Here is a 16,716-nt window from a genome sequence, read left to right as displayed (position 1 = left end):
ATACATACTGTTTTTAATTTTCATTTACCCACATTTCTGGGATGTCCATGTGTCTAAAGAATTCATCTACTTTTCATTTGTAGAGACTCTAACATGCTTTTAGACCCAGTAGTCAACAATACTTGGCATACAGGCTCTCAGGAAATTTTTGTTGAAGAAGTGTAGTATTATGAGCCACTTAGACAGCATTTGTGAACACAAAACATTAAATGTCACAGGGCATATGTTAGGTGACATTTGAGCAATAAAGGCAGTCAATAAGGCATGAGATAGCATCACATTATGTTTGAGGACCTAGTTTTTGGAGACTGGCTTTGAAACTTGTCTTGCAACTTATCCAGGGAACCTTGGAGAACTTAGCCTCGCTTAGTTTCTCTCTATGAGATAGGGGAAAATATAACAAATTTCACAGGGTTGTGTGGATTGAATAGGATAATTTCATTGAGGCAGTACTGGCATACATTAAGTTCTCTAAATATTAGCTATTACTGCTTGTTGTTTTTTTGAAGACTTTATTCATGAGAGTTAGAGGCAGAGGCAGAGGGAGAAGCAGGCTCCATGCAGGAAGCCTGACGTGGGACTTGATCTGGGGACTCCAGGATCACACCCCGGACTGCAGGCGGCGCTAAACCTGCAGGCGGCGCTAAACCGCTGCGCCACTGGGGCTGCCAGAGAGAGAGAATCTTGAGTAGACTCCCTGCTGAGCATGATCCTGATGCGGGGCTTCATCTCCCGAGCCTGAGATCATTACCTGAGCTGAAACCAAGAGTCAGACACCCAATGGACTGAGCCACTCAGGTGCCCCTAAAAGTTCTTTGCTTTAGGGAAGTTGATTGCAAATTGTTGTGGATTACTAAGCTTCTGTCCTTTGACACAGTAAATCTTACATGACCTTTTATTATTTGAAATTTGATTGAATTCTCTGATTGGTTACCAGAGTTTGCAGTGGCAGTTCCTTTGTTATTTCTTTCTTTTTCTTTTTTTAACATTTATTTATTTATTCATGAGAGACAGAGAGAGAGAGAGGCAGAGACACAGGCAGAGACACAGGCAGAAGGAGAAGTAGGCTCCATGCAGGGAGCCTGATGTGGGACTTGATCCCAGGACCCCAGGATCACGCTCTGAGCCAAAGGCAGACACTCAACCGCTGAGCCACCCAGGCATCCCTTTTTTTCTATTTTCTAATTGTGTGGTCTCTTTTTTCAATATATGTTTTTCAGAGGGATAAAATTACAGATACAGCCGAGGCCTATATGAATCCTTACTGATCCTGTTTCCCTTTCTTGCCCTCTTACAGAGGTAAACACGGTCATGAATTCAATAATTATCATTGCTTTTGCATTTTTTTTTACTTTTACTAATATGTATATATCCATAAAAGTATGTAAATTCTTGCTTAATATATTATACATATGATTTTGCAGTGGTTTCTTTTTTGTTAAACGTTTTTTTAAACGATTATTAATTGAGAGGAGCAAGAGAGCAGGAGCAGGGGTGGGAGGGTTGGGAGAGGGGGAGGCATACTTCCCACTGAGCAGGGAGCCTTGGGGCTAGATCCCAGGACCCTGAGATCGTGACTTAAGTTAAAGGCAGATGTTTGACCAATCAGGTGCCCAAAAATGAACTTTACAGTTCACTCATAAATTGGGCACTCATAAACTGCATTTAGTTGCTGTATCTCTTTAATTATTTTTAATTCACAGCAGGTCCATCTTTTTGTTTTTATAATACTGATGTATTTGAAGAGTGCAGGCCAGTTGTTTTATAGAACAAAACTATAATAAAAGTTATATGAATGTACTTTTTCAAAGTATCTTCTTGTTCCGTCCTCACCCTTCTTGTGATGACATGAGCTGATAAAAATGTCTATGTAATGAGATGAAGTGAAATAAATGGCATAGGTATTGTCACGTAACCTTAAGCTACTATTGACCTTCTGATTATATGGCAGAAGGAGGATCATCTGCTTCTGGGAACTGCAGTTGACCATGGGTGACTGAAACCATGGAAAGGGCAACTGTGGATAAGGGGGACTACTGTTGTACATCGTGCAGAGGCTGCAAGTGTTAAACATTGTGTGCTCTAGCATTATAAATAATAATTTATTAAGCACTACATGTCAGCCATTGTTCTTAGCACCTTGCACTTATTAATGTATTGAATCCTTGCCCCGTGTTGGACCATTTTGGTGTGGAAGAAACTGGAGTGTGGAATTTGTTCAGTCATAGAGCTAATTAGTGTTGGGCCAGGTTTTGAGTCCAGTGTGGCTCTAGAATCTTCATCACAAGTATAATTCTATGACCTTGGTCAAATTATTTAACTCCAATACACTGTTTTCGTCTTTGTATAACAAAGATAATAGCAGCTAACTCATACGGTTGTGAGAAGTCAGATGAAATATGTACAGTGCTTAAAATATGAAAAAAGTGAACACTTAGTGTTAGCTGTTATGTTAGTGTTATTAAGGCATTGAACTTACATATATCCCTGGATTTTTACCAAAGAAGCAGACTAATCCATAAATGTGAATTTATAAACCAAAAAGTGGAAATACTGTGGTGATTATTTCTGAATTTCTGATTTTTATTATTATTTTTTGGTATTTTGTAAGGTGAAAGATAATAGGTAAAACAAAGTTGAATGGTGAGCCAGAAACTTAGTCAGTAAAAGAATTAGTTCATTTTGAAATCAAACAGATTTTTTGTACCTCCTTTATGAAAGAATATTCAAGAATCATTACTGAAAGTATGATGCATTATATATTGGCTGAATGTAAAAACTGTTACGCTTAGTTACCTTTATGCTTTTGAAAGACCATAGTTAATTATAGCAATATTTTGAAGAAATACATGACATACTACATATCCTCAAAATGTTTTCTTTAGGGGCGCCTGAGTGGTGGCTTAAAGTGTCTGCCTTCACCTCAGGTCACCATCCTAGGGTGGGCTCCCTGCTCAGCATGGAACCTGCTTCTCCCTCTTCTGTTCCCCCTGCTTGTGCTCACTCCCTGTCAAATAAATATATAAAATCTTAAAAAAAATGTTTACATGCTTGTTCTTTGTGTCAATAACCAAGGTCTGGTATTACTCAAAACATTCAGAGGCAACCTTCATATGCTGATGTAGAACAAATATATATATATAGTATTCTGTGTGATATGGCTGAGGTAACAATTTTAGGAGTAGCAGCAGTAGAATATTGAGAACATAACAAAATTCAGGTCTCTGTATGTTTAGGAACCTTAGGAACATATGGATTAGATTTGTATTTTCCAGTTAGTTTCAGACTAGAGTTAGAGCATATTATTGCTTGAAGAAAAACAAATTGTCAAGGCAACAGGTACTGCATTTCTCACTTGACAAGATCTCTTCTCAGTTTTGTTATTTTCCATCAGAGAACAAGGAACCTTTTGTTCCAAGGCCTGATGTTGAAATGGCAAAATATTACGGTAATGAAGCCAAGAATCTTTTGCGTTTCTGAACCAAAAGTAAGATTTCACAAAGACTCATTTAGAGCATTAGAAGGAACTTGTGCAATATTCTTGCATTTTCAGGCTTACACAAGAATTGCTTCTAAAAAGCAAAGACCTCCAAGTCTAGAGGTTTAGGAGTTCCATTTGTTTCTGCCTATATATATCAAATCTATTGAACTGGGTTTATAACAGCAAACAAAACAAATCTCACCTTTATGGAGCTTACATTTTAGACAAAAGGTCTGACTGTCAAAATACATCATGTCTGAAAGTGTTAATGTGCAAAAAGAGAAAAAGGAGGGTAAGAAGATAGCAAGTAATATGTGTAGACAGGTAAGTGTGAGTTTATTAGTTGGAATTTGTTAGCTGCATCACTTGTGCGAAGTATGAATGCTGGCCTTTTATAGGAATGTATAGTACAACGGAGGGCAAATGATAGAACTGTGAATGAAACTAATGGAATGAAAAATGAACAAAAAACTGTCATGAACTATTCAAAAGGCAGAGGTAAGAAATATTTAATAGTTCACATACAACAGTTTTAAGGAGTCTTTTTGGGGAAAATTGACTACTTCATCTTAAATTTTTTTTTTCTCTTAAAATATTTTATGTGATTATTTTCTTCCATGAATTTTATGATTAGAGGGAATAAAAGTTACAAAAATACTTCCAAAGCTAAAGTTTGTTTCAAAGTGCTGTTCTTGGAATTAGAGGTGACACTATTGTCAGGAAGGAAGAATTTTCTCTGCCCTTCAAAGTCCTACCTGGACTAAGAAACAAATTGACATGGGGCAGTTTAACAAGAGAAGATCAAATTTAATAGCATACATAGGGGGAATCCACACAGCAATGGAAATTCAAAGACAGGCAACATGATGCTTGTGTGAGCTGAGGAGAGAGTTAGGGGCCTGAGGATACAAAGAGTAGAAATAGACCATTAGAGGGAAGGTGAGAGGTAATGGTTGGAAAACAAAGATTGCCTCATGTAGGTAAGTGTCTTAGGTAAGGGATTTCTGTTAATAGCTTTCTTCTTGGTATAAACAGGCACTTGAGGGAGAGGTAAAGAGCTTTTCCTGAATCTGTGTTGTAAATACTTTTTAACTCAAAATAATGTTAATGCCAAAGTGGCCCCGTCTAGGGGTAGCCTGCCCTTGGCCCCTTTGCTGTTAACTATAAATACAGTGATTTAGATTTTCAGTAGTGTTGTTAATTAATCTAAACTTGGATTTGACTTCCCTCCCTTGTTTTCTAGGGAGTGTATTTGTAAGTTTGTTTGTGGTCATGTTACAGAGGTGACACTAAGGCATACACAATGTTTAAAATAACTGACCACTATACTTTCTTACTTTACTTGCTGGTTGGTCAAGGAATAGGGTTGTCAAAGACTGTGTATAAAATGTGCCTACTTACCAAACAGATGCCCACAGTGGAGACTTATCAAGGGTTGCAGTAGAGAAGAAGCCTCTGCCTTACTGTCAGCACCAGTTGGTAGAGGTGACTATACAGATGTGCATTTTCCTTTTGGTAGAAATGGTCCACACCACTAACTGGTAAGGCTAATTGTCTACTTAGTATTGTCAGTATTCTTCTGGTTCAACATATCTATAGTTCATATATAACCTGTATTAGCTATATAGATTGTACATTTAAAGCTGTTAACCAAGTTGTCAGAAAAGTGAAAACAAGGTCACATGAGAAATATTTTGTCTTTTGTATCATAACAAAGGGAATACTTTCGTTTTTTAAAAATTGAGAGAGAGCATGCTCTCAAGCAGGGGGAGGGGCAGTGGGAGACAGAGAAGCAGACCCCACTGAGCAGGGAGCCCGATGTAGGGCTCCATCCCAGGACCCCAGGATCACGGCCTGAGCCAAAGGCAGATGCTCAACAACTGAGCCACACAGGTGCCCCTATAATAAAGTAATTTTATACTTTACACATGTGTGTGCACACATTCACAAATATAGTGTGCCTACTTGGTATAGTACCAGGCCATACAGATGGAGGATGTAGCTTTAACTCTTCTTTTTCTGTAAACTAGTTTATTTTTATTTTTTAAAGATTTTATTTATTTATTCATAGAGACAGAGAGGCAGCGACACAGGCAGAGGGAGAAGCAGGCTCCATGCAGGGAGCCCAACATGGGACTGGATCCCGGGTCCCCAGGATCACACCCCAGGCGGTGCCAAACCGCTGCGCCACTGGGGCTGCCCCGTAAACCAGTTTAATATGTGTAATGAACAACTAAAGTTGTATTTATGAAGATTAAAATAAATTCAAACTGGTGAGAAAATTTGAAGACACCATTCAAAATTATCCTTTTCATTCAAGTTTCAGAGCAGTGTTCAGTGTCCTTAGAATGGTTAATTATAAAACTTAGAAATGTCAAGTTTGCTTTTTTAAAAAAATATTTTTTTTATTTATTCATGACAGACACAGAGAGAAGCAAAGACCTGGGCAGAGGGAGAAGCAGGCTCCATGCAGGGAGCTCGATGTGGGACTCAACCCCAGGATTCTAGGATCATGCCCTGAGCCGAAGGCAGACATTCAACCACTCAGGCGTCCCTAGAAATGTCAAATTTTATATTTAAAACAGAATAAATTCCAGTGAAGTTTAGTCAGACGCTGAGAGTTCATATTTAGTACCGCTATCATTACCCTATTATCTATATTGACATTCAATTGAAAAATGACTATATGATTCAATATGCAGTATATAACACTTTGCCAGATAGACTTGTGCTACACAGTGTTTATAAGTGCTACTTCTTTCCAAGTGGATTACTGATGTGATCTGAAACATTTAAAAGGGTTTTGCTAATCAGGTTTACCCTACAGCTTCGGTTATTCTTTGCTTCCTGTTTTTAGCAGTTGCCTGGAGCTGTTAAGGCAGCTGGTTTCCCTTTTTTTTTTGGGGGGGAGGGTGAATTAGTGTTGAAAGGAACGGAGTATGTTTTACCTGTGAAATATTTTTGAAGTGTAAAAAAACTACAGTATTTCAGATGCTTGAAAGTTCATTTGTTACTCTTAAGGTACAAGTACTTTGCAGGCTGTATATTTTATTTTTTTATTTTTTTTTAATTTTTATTTATTTATGATAGTCACACAGAGAGAGAGAGAGAGAGAGAGAGAGAGAGAGGCAGACACATAGGCAGAGGGAGAAGCAGGCTCCATGCACCGGGAGCCCGACGTGGGATTCGATCCCGGGTCTCCAGGATCGCGCCCTGAGCCAAAGGCAGGCACTAAACCGCTGCGCCACCCAGGGATCCCTAGGCTGTATATTTTAAATTGAAACAATTTTCTAACTGTACCATGTTTGAAAGGAATTAAAATTTGAACTTTTTATTCAGTATTATTTATTGCTATACCTTACTGAAAGAAACTACTCTTAAGCTTGACACTGTAATTAGGTGGCAAATGAAATATTTACCTACTTTTTGGAAATTTGTCTCTTTTTTTAAAAAAAAGACTTTATTTGGGGACACCTGGGTGGCTCAGGGGTTGGGCATCTGCCTTCGGCCCAGGGTGTGATCCTGGAGTCCTGGGATCGAGTCCCACATCGGGCTCCCTGCATGGAGCCTGCTTCTCTCTCTGCCTCTGTCTCTGCCTCTCTGTGTGTGTGTCTCTCTTGAATGAATAAATCAAATCTTAAAAAAAAAAAAATCTTAAAGACTTAAGTTCACCAGGATGCTAATAAAGTCTGTTTAAAAAAAAAAAAGACTTTATTTGACAGAATGAGAGAGCAAAAGCAGGGAGAGGGAGAAGCAGACTCCCCACTGAGCAGGGAGCCCAACACACATGGGATCCTGGGATCATAAACTGAGCCAAAGGCAAAAAACACCTAACCGACTGAGGCACCCAGGTGCCCCCACCCCTTTTGGCCAGATTATAAAGCATCCTTATCTTTAATTTTAATATTACTATGAAAACTAGTTAAGCATTAGGTTGATTCTGTGTATATAGTTCAAAAGTCTGTCGTATAATGTTATGTTAGGTAAGATCATAGTAAAATTGTCATATGAGGAATTGTTTGAAGATGATGATTTAAGAAAATCTTACCCCCTTCATGTAACTGTAAAGACCTCATGGCAGGTTTTATCCCATATTAGTCATAATTTGATTATTTAATAATCATTTATATTTACATTTGAGTTAAAGTTTTATGTTATCTTTGCTGAGAGTCTATAACTTGAATTTTTAAAATAAGATATATTTTAGTTAGTCCATGAATGACCCAAGAAAGTGCTTTGAATTTTTCCTGCAGATAATTTGGAGAAAGTAATAAAAGATTAAAATACGTGGGGGAAATCTTTTCTTAGTGTAATTACTACCTCTAATTTTTAAGGAAAGGAAAAAAAACCCCTGACTTAAAAAAAAAAAGTTTCTTTGAGATATAAATACATACCATTAACTGCACATATTTAGAGTGTACAGTAAGTTTTGACATATATACACTAGTGAAACAATCACCATAATTAAGATAATGAACATATCCCTCCCCAAAATTTTCCTGGGTCCCTCTTTGCCTTATTACTTCCCTCTAGGCAACCACTGATCTTCTGTCACTATAGATTAGTTTGCATTTCTAGAATTTTATGTCAATAAAATATAGTATGCAGTCGTGTCTGATTTATTCACGACGTCAGTAGTTCATTCCTTTTTATTGCATAGTAGTATTCCATTGTATGGATGTACTACAGTTTATCCATTTACCTGCTAATAGACATTTGGATTATTTTTAGTTTATGGCTATTACAAAGAAAGCTTCTATGAATATTTGTGTGTAAATCTTTCCCTGACTATATGCTTTCATTTCTCTTGGGTAATTATGTAGGAGTGGAAAGATTGGGACATAAAGTAGCTATATGTTTAACTTTTAAGGAAATAGAAAACTTTTCCAAAGTTCTTGTACCATTTTTATAGTCTTACCAAAGGTGTTTTAGAGTTCTAGTAGCTCTATTTCCTCACCAAGTTTGTTATGGCCAGTCTTTTTTTTTTTTTTTAAACTTTTGTGTTTCTTTTTTTTTTTTTTTTAAGATTTTATTTATTTATTCATGAGAGACACAGAGAGAGAGTCAGAGACACAGGCAGAGGGAGAAGCAGGCTCCATGCAGGGAGCCCGATGTGGGACTCCATCACGGGTCTCCAGGATCAGGCCCTGCCCTGGGCCGGAGGCGGCGCTAAACCGCTGAGCCACCCGGGCTGCCCTGTTATGGCCAGTCTTTTTTTTTTTTTTTCTTTTTAAAGATTTTATTTATTTATTCATGAGAGAGACAGAGAGAGAGAGAGAGGCAGAGACATAGGCAGAAGAAGCAGGCTCCATGCAGAGAGCCTGATGTGGGACTCAATCCAGGGTCTCCAGGATCACGCCCTGGGCTGCAGGCGGCGCTAAACCGCTGCGCCACCGGGGGCTGCCCTGTTATGGCCAATCTTTTAAAAATGTTAAACATTCCAGGGCAGCCTCAGTGGCTTAGCGGTTTAGCGCTGCCTTCAGCCTAGGTAGGGTGTGATCCTGGAGCCCCGGGATTGAGTCCCACGTAAGGCTCCCAGCATGGAGCCTGCTTCTCCCTCTGCCTCCTCTGCCTGCCTCTCTCTCTCTCTCTCTCTCTCTCTCTCTCTCTCTCTCTCTAATAAATAAAAAATCTTAAAAAAAAAAGTTAAACATTCTAACAGGTATGTAGTGGAATCTTATTGTGGTGGTAATTTTCATTTTCCTCGTGAATAAATAATCTTTAAAAGAATTTCTCTCTCCTTCTCCCTCATCACACTCCCACACTTACACACTCTCTCTAAAATATGTATATATTTATATATTTTTATATAAACTGACATATCATCAATAAAGATATTCAGATGGCAAATAAGTACATGGAATGATGCTCAAATCATTTATCATGAGAGACACAGAAAGAGGGACAGAGACCTAGGCAGGGGGAGAAGCAGGCTCCCGGCATGGAGCCTGATGTGGGAATTGATCTCCGAACCTGGGATTATGCCTTGAGCCGAAGGCAAACACTCAACTGCTGGGTCACCCAGGTGTCCGGAAGGAGTGATAATCTTTTTTTTTTTTTTTTTTTTAAGATTTTCTTTATTTATTCATGAGAGACACACACAGAGAGAGAGGCACAGACACAGGCAGAGGGATAAGCAGGCTCCATGCAGGGAGCCTTATGTGGAGTCTCCAGGACCACACCTTGGGCTGAAGGCGGTGCTAAACCGCTGAGGCACCTAAGCTGCCCATGGAGCGAGAATCTTAAGCAGGCTCCATGCTCAATGGAACCCAACACAGGGCTTGATCTCATGACCCAGAGATCATGACCTGAGCTGAAGTCAGATTCTTAACTGAGTTAAGGCCACCCAGATGCCTCTAGAGTTTTTCTAATTAAAAAAAATCCTAACAGTAAATAGATACCAATATTAAGCCACTAAATTACTGATTTTCTTTTCTAGAGTTCAGCATAAAATTGAAATAAAATGACAACCTCCTGGAGTGATCGGTTACAGAATGCAGCTGATATGCCTGCTAACATGGATAAACATTCCCTGAAAAAGTATCGACGAGAAGCCTATCATCGGTAAGTATTTTGTCTATTTAATCCTCAAAACATCTCTATAAAGTGGGCACATATTTATTTTACAGATGATGAAATTAATGTGTAAAGAAGTTAGGCAGTTTACATACAGCATATAGCTAGTTTGTGGTTCAATCCCAGTCTAGAGTTTTAGACTTTTTAAAAAATATTTATTTCAATAATCTCTATACTGACCATGGCCTTGAACTCACGATCCAAAATCAAGAGTTGCAGGTTCTTCTGACTGAGCCAGCCAGGGGACCCCAGAATCTAGATTTTTAACCATACTGCTGCCACTATGTTTTATATATATACATACGTACATATATGTATGTGTGTGTATATGTATGTTTTATTTATATGTAATTATATATATGTACACATATATATGTTTTTAAAGATTTTTATTTATTTATTCATAAGAGACACAGAGAAAGAGAGAGAGAGAGAGGCAGAGACAGGAACAGGCTCCATGCAGGGAGCCTGATGTGGGACTTGATCCCAGATCTCCAGGATCACACCCTGGGCTGAAGTTGGCGCTAAACCACTTGAGCCACCAGGGCTGCCCTGCCACTACGTTTTAAAAGGAAATTTGTTGTTTCTTGTATCTACTAATAAAAATCCTTAACTGAAGAAAGTCTTTAGATGCTAGAAAATTGTATCTTAGTTAACAACAAGAATGAAATTCTTAATTCACGTTTGCCACAAACCAATTATAGTTTTTAAGTAGATTTTTAAAATTATGTCTACTGGCTACTTTATTAAACTGAATGTGAGTAGTGCTGGATATTAGCAATATTTTCTTTGATTAATACTTTAAGGGGTGCCTGGCTGGCTCAGTTGGTTCAGCATCTGCCTTCAGCTCAGGTCATGATGCCATGATCCTGAGATCAACCCCTGTATTAGCAGGCATCTGGCTCAGCGGGGTATGGACTTCTCCCTCTGCCCCTCCTCTTCATTCCCCCTCCCCACCCCCATTGTTTTCTCGGTCTCTCTCTCTCTCTCTCTAGCTTGCTCTGTCTCAAATAAATAAAAAAATCTTAAATAAAAAGACTTTAACATTTTCTCTGAATCATTTTTCCTTTAAAAGTTTAAAATGTAAGACAGCTGGGTTGCTCAGTCATTTAAGTGGCTGCCTCTGGGTTTTGTCTCAGGTCATGATCTCATGGCTAGTGACATTGAGCCCCAGGTCTCTGGCTCCATGCTCAGCAGGGAGTGTGCTTGAAGATTCTCTCCCCTTCCCCCCCCCCCAAATAAATCTTTATAAAACGTTTAGAATGTGAATATTTAAAATTTATTTGTTACCTTTTTAAATTTTTTTTTCCTTTTTAAAAATATTTATCTATTTTTTTAGAGAGAGAGAACGAGCTAGGGGTAGGGGCAGAGAAAGGGGAAGCCGACTCCCCAGTGAGCCAGGAGCCCCATGCGGGCCTCAGTCCCAGGACCCTGGGATCATGACCTAAGCCTAAGGCAGATGCTTAACTGACTGAGGTGCCCCTTATTTGTTACAATTAATCGATTTAATTAAATGGCTGTTTCTGCCTAATCTTTAGTAGCTAAGATATGTGGAAGTAGGGTCTGCATTTAGAAATCATTTGGTTTTAGACAGAAATTAGAAGTTTACACTTTTTCATAAATTAATAGGATAGAAAGACTTGGGCCCTTCTAGAACTATCTCTTTCCCATGTTGGGAAAGCAAGGTGTAGAAATACTGATGTACTGGTAGTGCTAAAAAGTTGTATGGGAACTCCAGGAATCTACAACTCATAATTATTCATTTGTTTCTAAGTTAGAGGAAAGAGGAAATATTTAGGTGTTTTATACTTACACAATTATTTGTGTAGTCTTTATACTATATACATTTGGTTATGATGTAACATATTTATCAGTGGAAACAAGGACTAGAATTATGCAATGGAGATCATCTAGTACACATCAGGTTTCCTGATGGTATTTAATATGTCATAGTCTGAGTGCTTCTGACTCATTTAGAATGATATTTCCTGGAACATTTTAGACTGGCCCTGCACCTTACATTCTTCATATGGTAACGTGCAATCTACAATAATAGAAACCGTAGGAAAAAACCCCTTCAAGGATTTAAATTTTTAGATCATTTAAAACCTCTTTTTCTTTTTTTCTTATTGTGGTAAAGTATACATAATATAAATTTGCCACTTAACTGTTAAGTGTATACTTCAGTGGTATTAAGTCACAGTGTTGTGCAGCCATCACCAGTATCCATCCCCATGACTTCATTTTATACAATTAATACTATAACTATTAAACAATAAGTCCCTGTTCTCCCCTCTCCCAGCCCTGGCAACCAACTACCATTATACTGTCTTTATAATTTTGACTACTCTAAGTACTTTATATAAGTGGAATCATACAGTCTTTGTCTTTTTGTGACAGACTTATATCACCATAATGTTCTCAAGGTTAATCCATATTGTAGCATATTGCAGAATTTCCTTTTATTTTTATTTTTTTAAAGATTTTATTTATTCATGACAGAGAGAGAGAGGCAGAGACACAGGCAGAGGGAGAGGGAGAGAAGCAGGCTCCATGCAGGGAGCCCGACACGGGACTCGATCCCAGGTCTCCAGGATCACACCCTGGGCCAAAGGCTGCGCCAAACCGCTGGGCCACCGGGGCTGCCCAGAATTTCCTTTTAATGTAAAATTTGGGTTCTTGAATTCTTGCTTTTGTTAATTAAAATTTTTTATTTTTTTATTTTTATTTTTTTAAGGAATTTATTTATTCATTCATGAGAGACACAGAGAGAGACAGAGACACAGGCAGAGGGAGAAGCAGGCTCCATCAGGGAGCCTGATGTGGAACTCGATCCTGGGACTCCGGGATCATGCCCTGAGCCAAAGGCAGATGCTCAACTGCTGAGCCACCCAGGCATCCCAATTAAAAAATTTTAATAGAAACCATTTATTATTATTTTTTATTTTTTATTTTTTTTAAAGATTTTATTTATTCATGATAGTTACACACAGAGAGAGAGAGAGAGAGGCAGAGACACAGGCAGAGGGAGAAGCAGGCTCCATGCACCGGGAGCCCGACGTGGGACTCGATCCCGGGTCTCCAGGATCGCGCCCTGAGCCAAAGGCAGGCGCCAAACCGCTGCGCCACCCAGGGATCCCCAATAGAAACCATTTAAAAGGAATTTATTTTTATTTTCTAGTTAAGTCAGTTTGTAGAATATTCTGTTTCCAGGGCTTTTTATTAAAGTCATTTATTGGAGTTGGTAATTTATCATTGGTTAAATTAGGCAGATTATGATGATCATTTGTCATATACATTGTATGTGATGCTTTGGAATTCCCTTTTTAGAAGAAGCTAAATATTTTTAGTTAAGTAGATAAACTCTTAACTTCTGGCTTTTTTCTTGCTAATATTAGTCTTTTAAAAATAATGGTCATGAGTCATTATTAAGAAACTGGTCTTTAGAATGTGACTGTTGTTCTTCTTCCATTTCCTTATTATGATTGTTGAGTCTTCTAGGGTGAGGATAATCATCAGGCCAAACCCTTCATTGAAATAGTTTTGTTGTATGGTCAGAATATAGGCTGAGTTGCTCAGATGTTACATTGGCTTGAAGGAGGCAAGTTAGACAATTACTTCTTAAATAGTTTCTTGTTTAACACCTAGAATCTTACAGTGATCAGAATAGATCAGAATTTGTATCTACCAAATCCAACAATGGAACAATTAGATTTTTCATCTGCTCTCCATATTTGTGATCAGGATGCTGAAGTCAGGTATTTGGTTTTTTTCTTTTTAAATTTTGATGGTTTTGGTATAGAAGAATTTCTGTAAGTGAATTGGTTCTTTCTGTATGAACACAGTTTATGAATTCAGCAGTAGTTTTTGTTATGTTGAACTGAAATTTGATAAATAATTGGGATTGTGAATTTTTGGTTAAGCAGTTCTTTGCCTTATTTTTTTTTTAAGATTTTATTTTATTTATTCATGAGAGACACAGAGAGAGAGACATACACAGAGGGAGAAGTAAGCTCCCTGCAAGGAGCCTGATGTGGGACTCGATCCTGGATCCCGGGATTATGCTCTGAGCCTAAGGCAGATGCTCAACGGCTGAGCCACCCGGGCATCCCCCTTTGCCTTATTTTATAAGACATTGCAACCACTTTGCTCTGAAGTTCTTTATATATTTATCCAAATTTTTTTTTAATTGAACTTTACTCTTCCAAAGCCGTATCAGTGGTTTATTTAAATTTGATGAATAATAATAGTTTCTTTACTCAAAGTTTTAAATTATTATATATGTTTAAGGAATAAAAAGGAATTTTTTTTTTTTTTTTAAAAGGAAAGCTTTTTTTTTTTTTTTAATTTTTATATATTTATGATAGTCACACACAGAGAGAGAGAGAGGCAGAGACACAGGCAGAAGGAGAAGCAGGCTCCATGCACCGGGAGCCCGACGTGGGATTCGATCCCGGGTCTCCAGGATCGCGCCCTGGGCCAAAGACCGGCGCTAAACCACTGTGCCACCCAGGGATCCCTAAAAAGGAATTTGTATACATGTATAAAATTATTTTGTAGTACCTGTAGCTTGACACACTCCTACTATTAGAAGTGGTTATGATTTTTTTTGAACTTCAAATAAAAAACAGGTATTAAAGTTTTACACAGGCAGAGGGAGAAGCAGGCTCTATGCAGGGAGCCTGATGTGGGACTCCATCCGGACTCCAGGATCACGCCCTGGGGCAAAGGCAGCTGCCAAACCGCTGAGCCACCCAGGGATCCCCATTATGCAGGATATTTTCATTGAGGGAAACTAGGTGAATGGAAAAGGGGAATCTTTCTGTATTGTTTCTTCTACTGCATATGAATTTGTAATTATTTCAACATAGAAAGTTGCATTTAAAAAATTCAGTGACATGCCTTTTTTACATCATAGATATTCTTTGTCTCCTCTAAATATAAGTGCTTTTCATAATATGTAGTGGTACTACTTTATGGGATACAGATTCTCTAAACTTTATTGTTCAGAAGGAGATACTGCATCTTAAAACATTCTCAGTTTATTTCTCTCTCTCTTTTTTTTTTTTTTTAGTTTATTTCTCTTTACCATTCCCTCTGTGCTTCTTCTAAAAACCTGCCTAAAGTAAAATAGAAAAGTGGTGGTGCTAGCAAGGAAGAGAGAGAAGAGACAGCAGATGTTTGATTCAGTGAAATCCTGTAATAAGAAACTCAGTTTGAGGGTTGCCGGGCTGACTCAATGGTTGAGAGTCTGCCTTTGGCCCAGGTTGTGATCCCGAGGTCCTAGGATCATGTCCTGCATCAGGTTCCCCGAAGGGAGCCTGGTTCTCCCTCTACCTATGTCTCTGCCTCTTTCTCTGTGTCTTGAATGAATGAATGAACAAATAAATGAATGAATGAAAAGAAAGGCAGTTTGAGGAAATGTTACTCATATTTAAATAGCATATTTCATCTTCAAGGACCCTTTTTTTTAAGATTTTTATTTATTCAGGAGAATAAATGTCTACTTTGTAGACATGAGTTATTTGTAATTGTGTCCCAGTTTTTGTCTTGCCTTTTATTTTCAATAATCTTTTGATGAACAGATGTTCTTAACTTTAAAAATGTAATTTAAAAAATTGAGATAAAATTCACATACCATAAACTTTACACTTGTAAAATGTACAACTCCTTGGTTATGGTATATTCACAAGATTGTGCAATCATCACCACTAATTCCAGAACATTTTCATCAACCCCAAAAGGAATCCCTTACCCACTAGAAATAACCCTTCCTTCCTTCCTCCCTCAGCCCTTGGCAATCGCTGATCTACTTTCTTCTGTATGGAATCATATGTTCTACACATTTCATATAAATGGAATCATATCAGGTCTTTTTTGTTTCTGGCTCTTTCGCTTAATGTTTTCTTGATGGATCCATGTGCTAGCATGACTCAATACTTAATTACTTTAATGGCTGAGTAATAATCCATTGTATGGATATACCACATTTTGTTCATCTGTTGCTTAGTATTTGGGTTGTTCCCATTTTTTGGCTATTATGAATAATGCTACTATGACCACTGCGTACAAGTTTGTGTGGACGTGTTTTCAGTTTTTTTGGGGTATGTATCTAGCAGTGGGATTGGCTGGCTTATGTAGTAACTTTATGTTTAACTTATTTTTGAAGAATTGTCAGACTGTTTTCTGGTATAGATGTGTCATTTTACATTATTGCCATCAGTGGATGAGGATTTTAATTTCTCCACATCCTCACAATAACACATAACTTGTTATTTGTTATTTTTTTATAGCTGTCCTAGTGTGTGTGCGAGAAGTGGACAGCGAGAAGCTGTCCTAGTGTGTGTGCGAGCATTTTTAAATGTTTTTGTCATCTGCATATCTTCTTTTGAGAAATGTTTATTCAAATCTTTTGCCCATTTCTTAGTTGTTTTATTTTTAAATTGTTGTATAAGTTTTTTATATATTCTAGATACCAAACCTATGTCTGCTACATGATTTTCAAATATTTTCTCCCATTCTGTGGATTGTCTTTTCATTTACCTGGTAGTGTCATTTGAAGCACAAATGTTTTTTAATATTGATGAAGTCCAGTTTATCTATATTTTCTTTTGTTGCTTGTGCTTTTAGGGTCATATTTAGGAAACCATTGCTTAATC

The 16,716-nt window shown here is 37.9% G+C and overlaps 1 protein-coding gene across 5 annotated transcripts in view; it reads left to right on the top strand.

Annotated features, from left to right (window-relative positions):
* NT5C2 (5'-nucleotidase, cytosolic II) overlaps positions 1 to 16,716 on the top strand; it is an 88,351-nt gene that overhangs the window by 3,172 nt on the left and 68,463 nt on the right. For 4 of the 5 annotated variants that reach the window (XM_055346073.1, XM_055346069.1, XM_055346072.1 and 1 more), the window contains exon 2: positions 9,921 to 10,045. In XM_055346073.1, coding sequence (XP_055202048.1) covers positions 9,945 to 10,045 — 101 coding nt within the window. In that variant the 5' untranslated portion in view covers positions 9,921 to 9,944. Of the gene's footprint in view, positions 1 to 1,240; positions 1,300 to 9,920; positions 10,046 to 16,716 lie in introns of those variants that run through there. The other variant, XM_055346071.1, reaches the window with a different exon arrangement.

This window comes from Nyctereutes procyonoides, unplaced genomic scaffold (genome assembly GCF_905146905.1).
Source record: "Nyctereutes procyonoides isolate TBG_1078 unplaced genomic scaffold, NYPRO_anot_genome, whole genome shotgun sequence".
Classification (NCBI taxonomy): Eukaryota; Metazoa; Chordata; class Mammalia; order Carnivora; family Canidae; genus Nyctereutes; species Nyctereutes procyonoides.
This window is presented reverse-complemented; position numbering and strand designations above follow the sequence as displayed.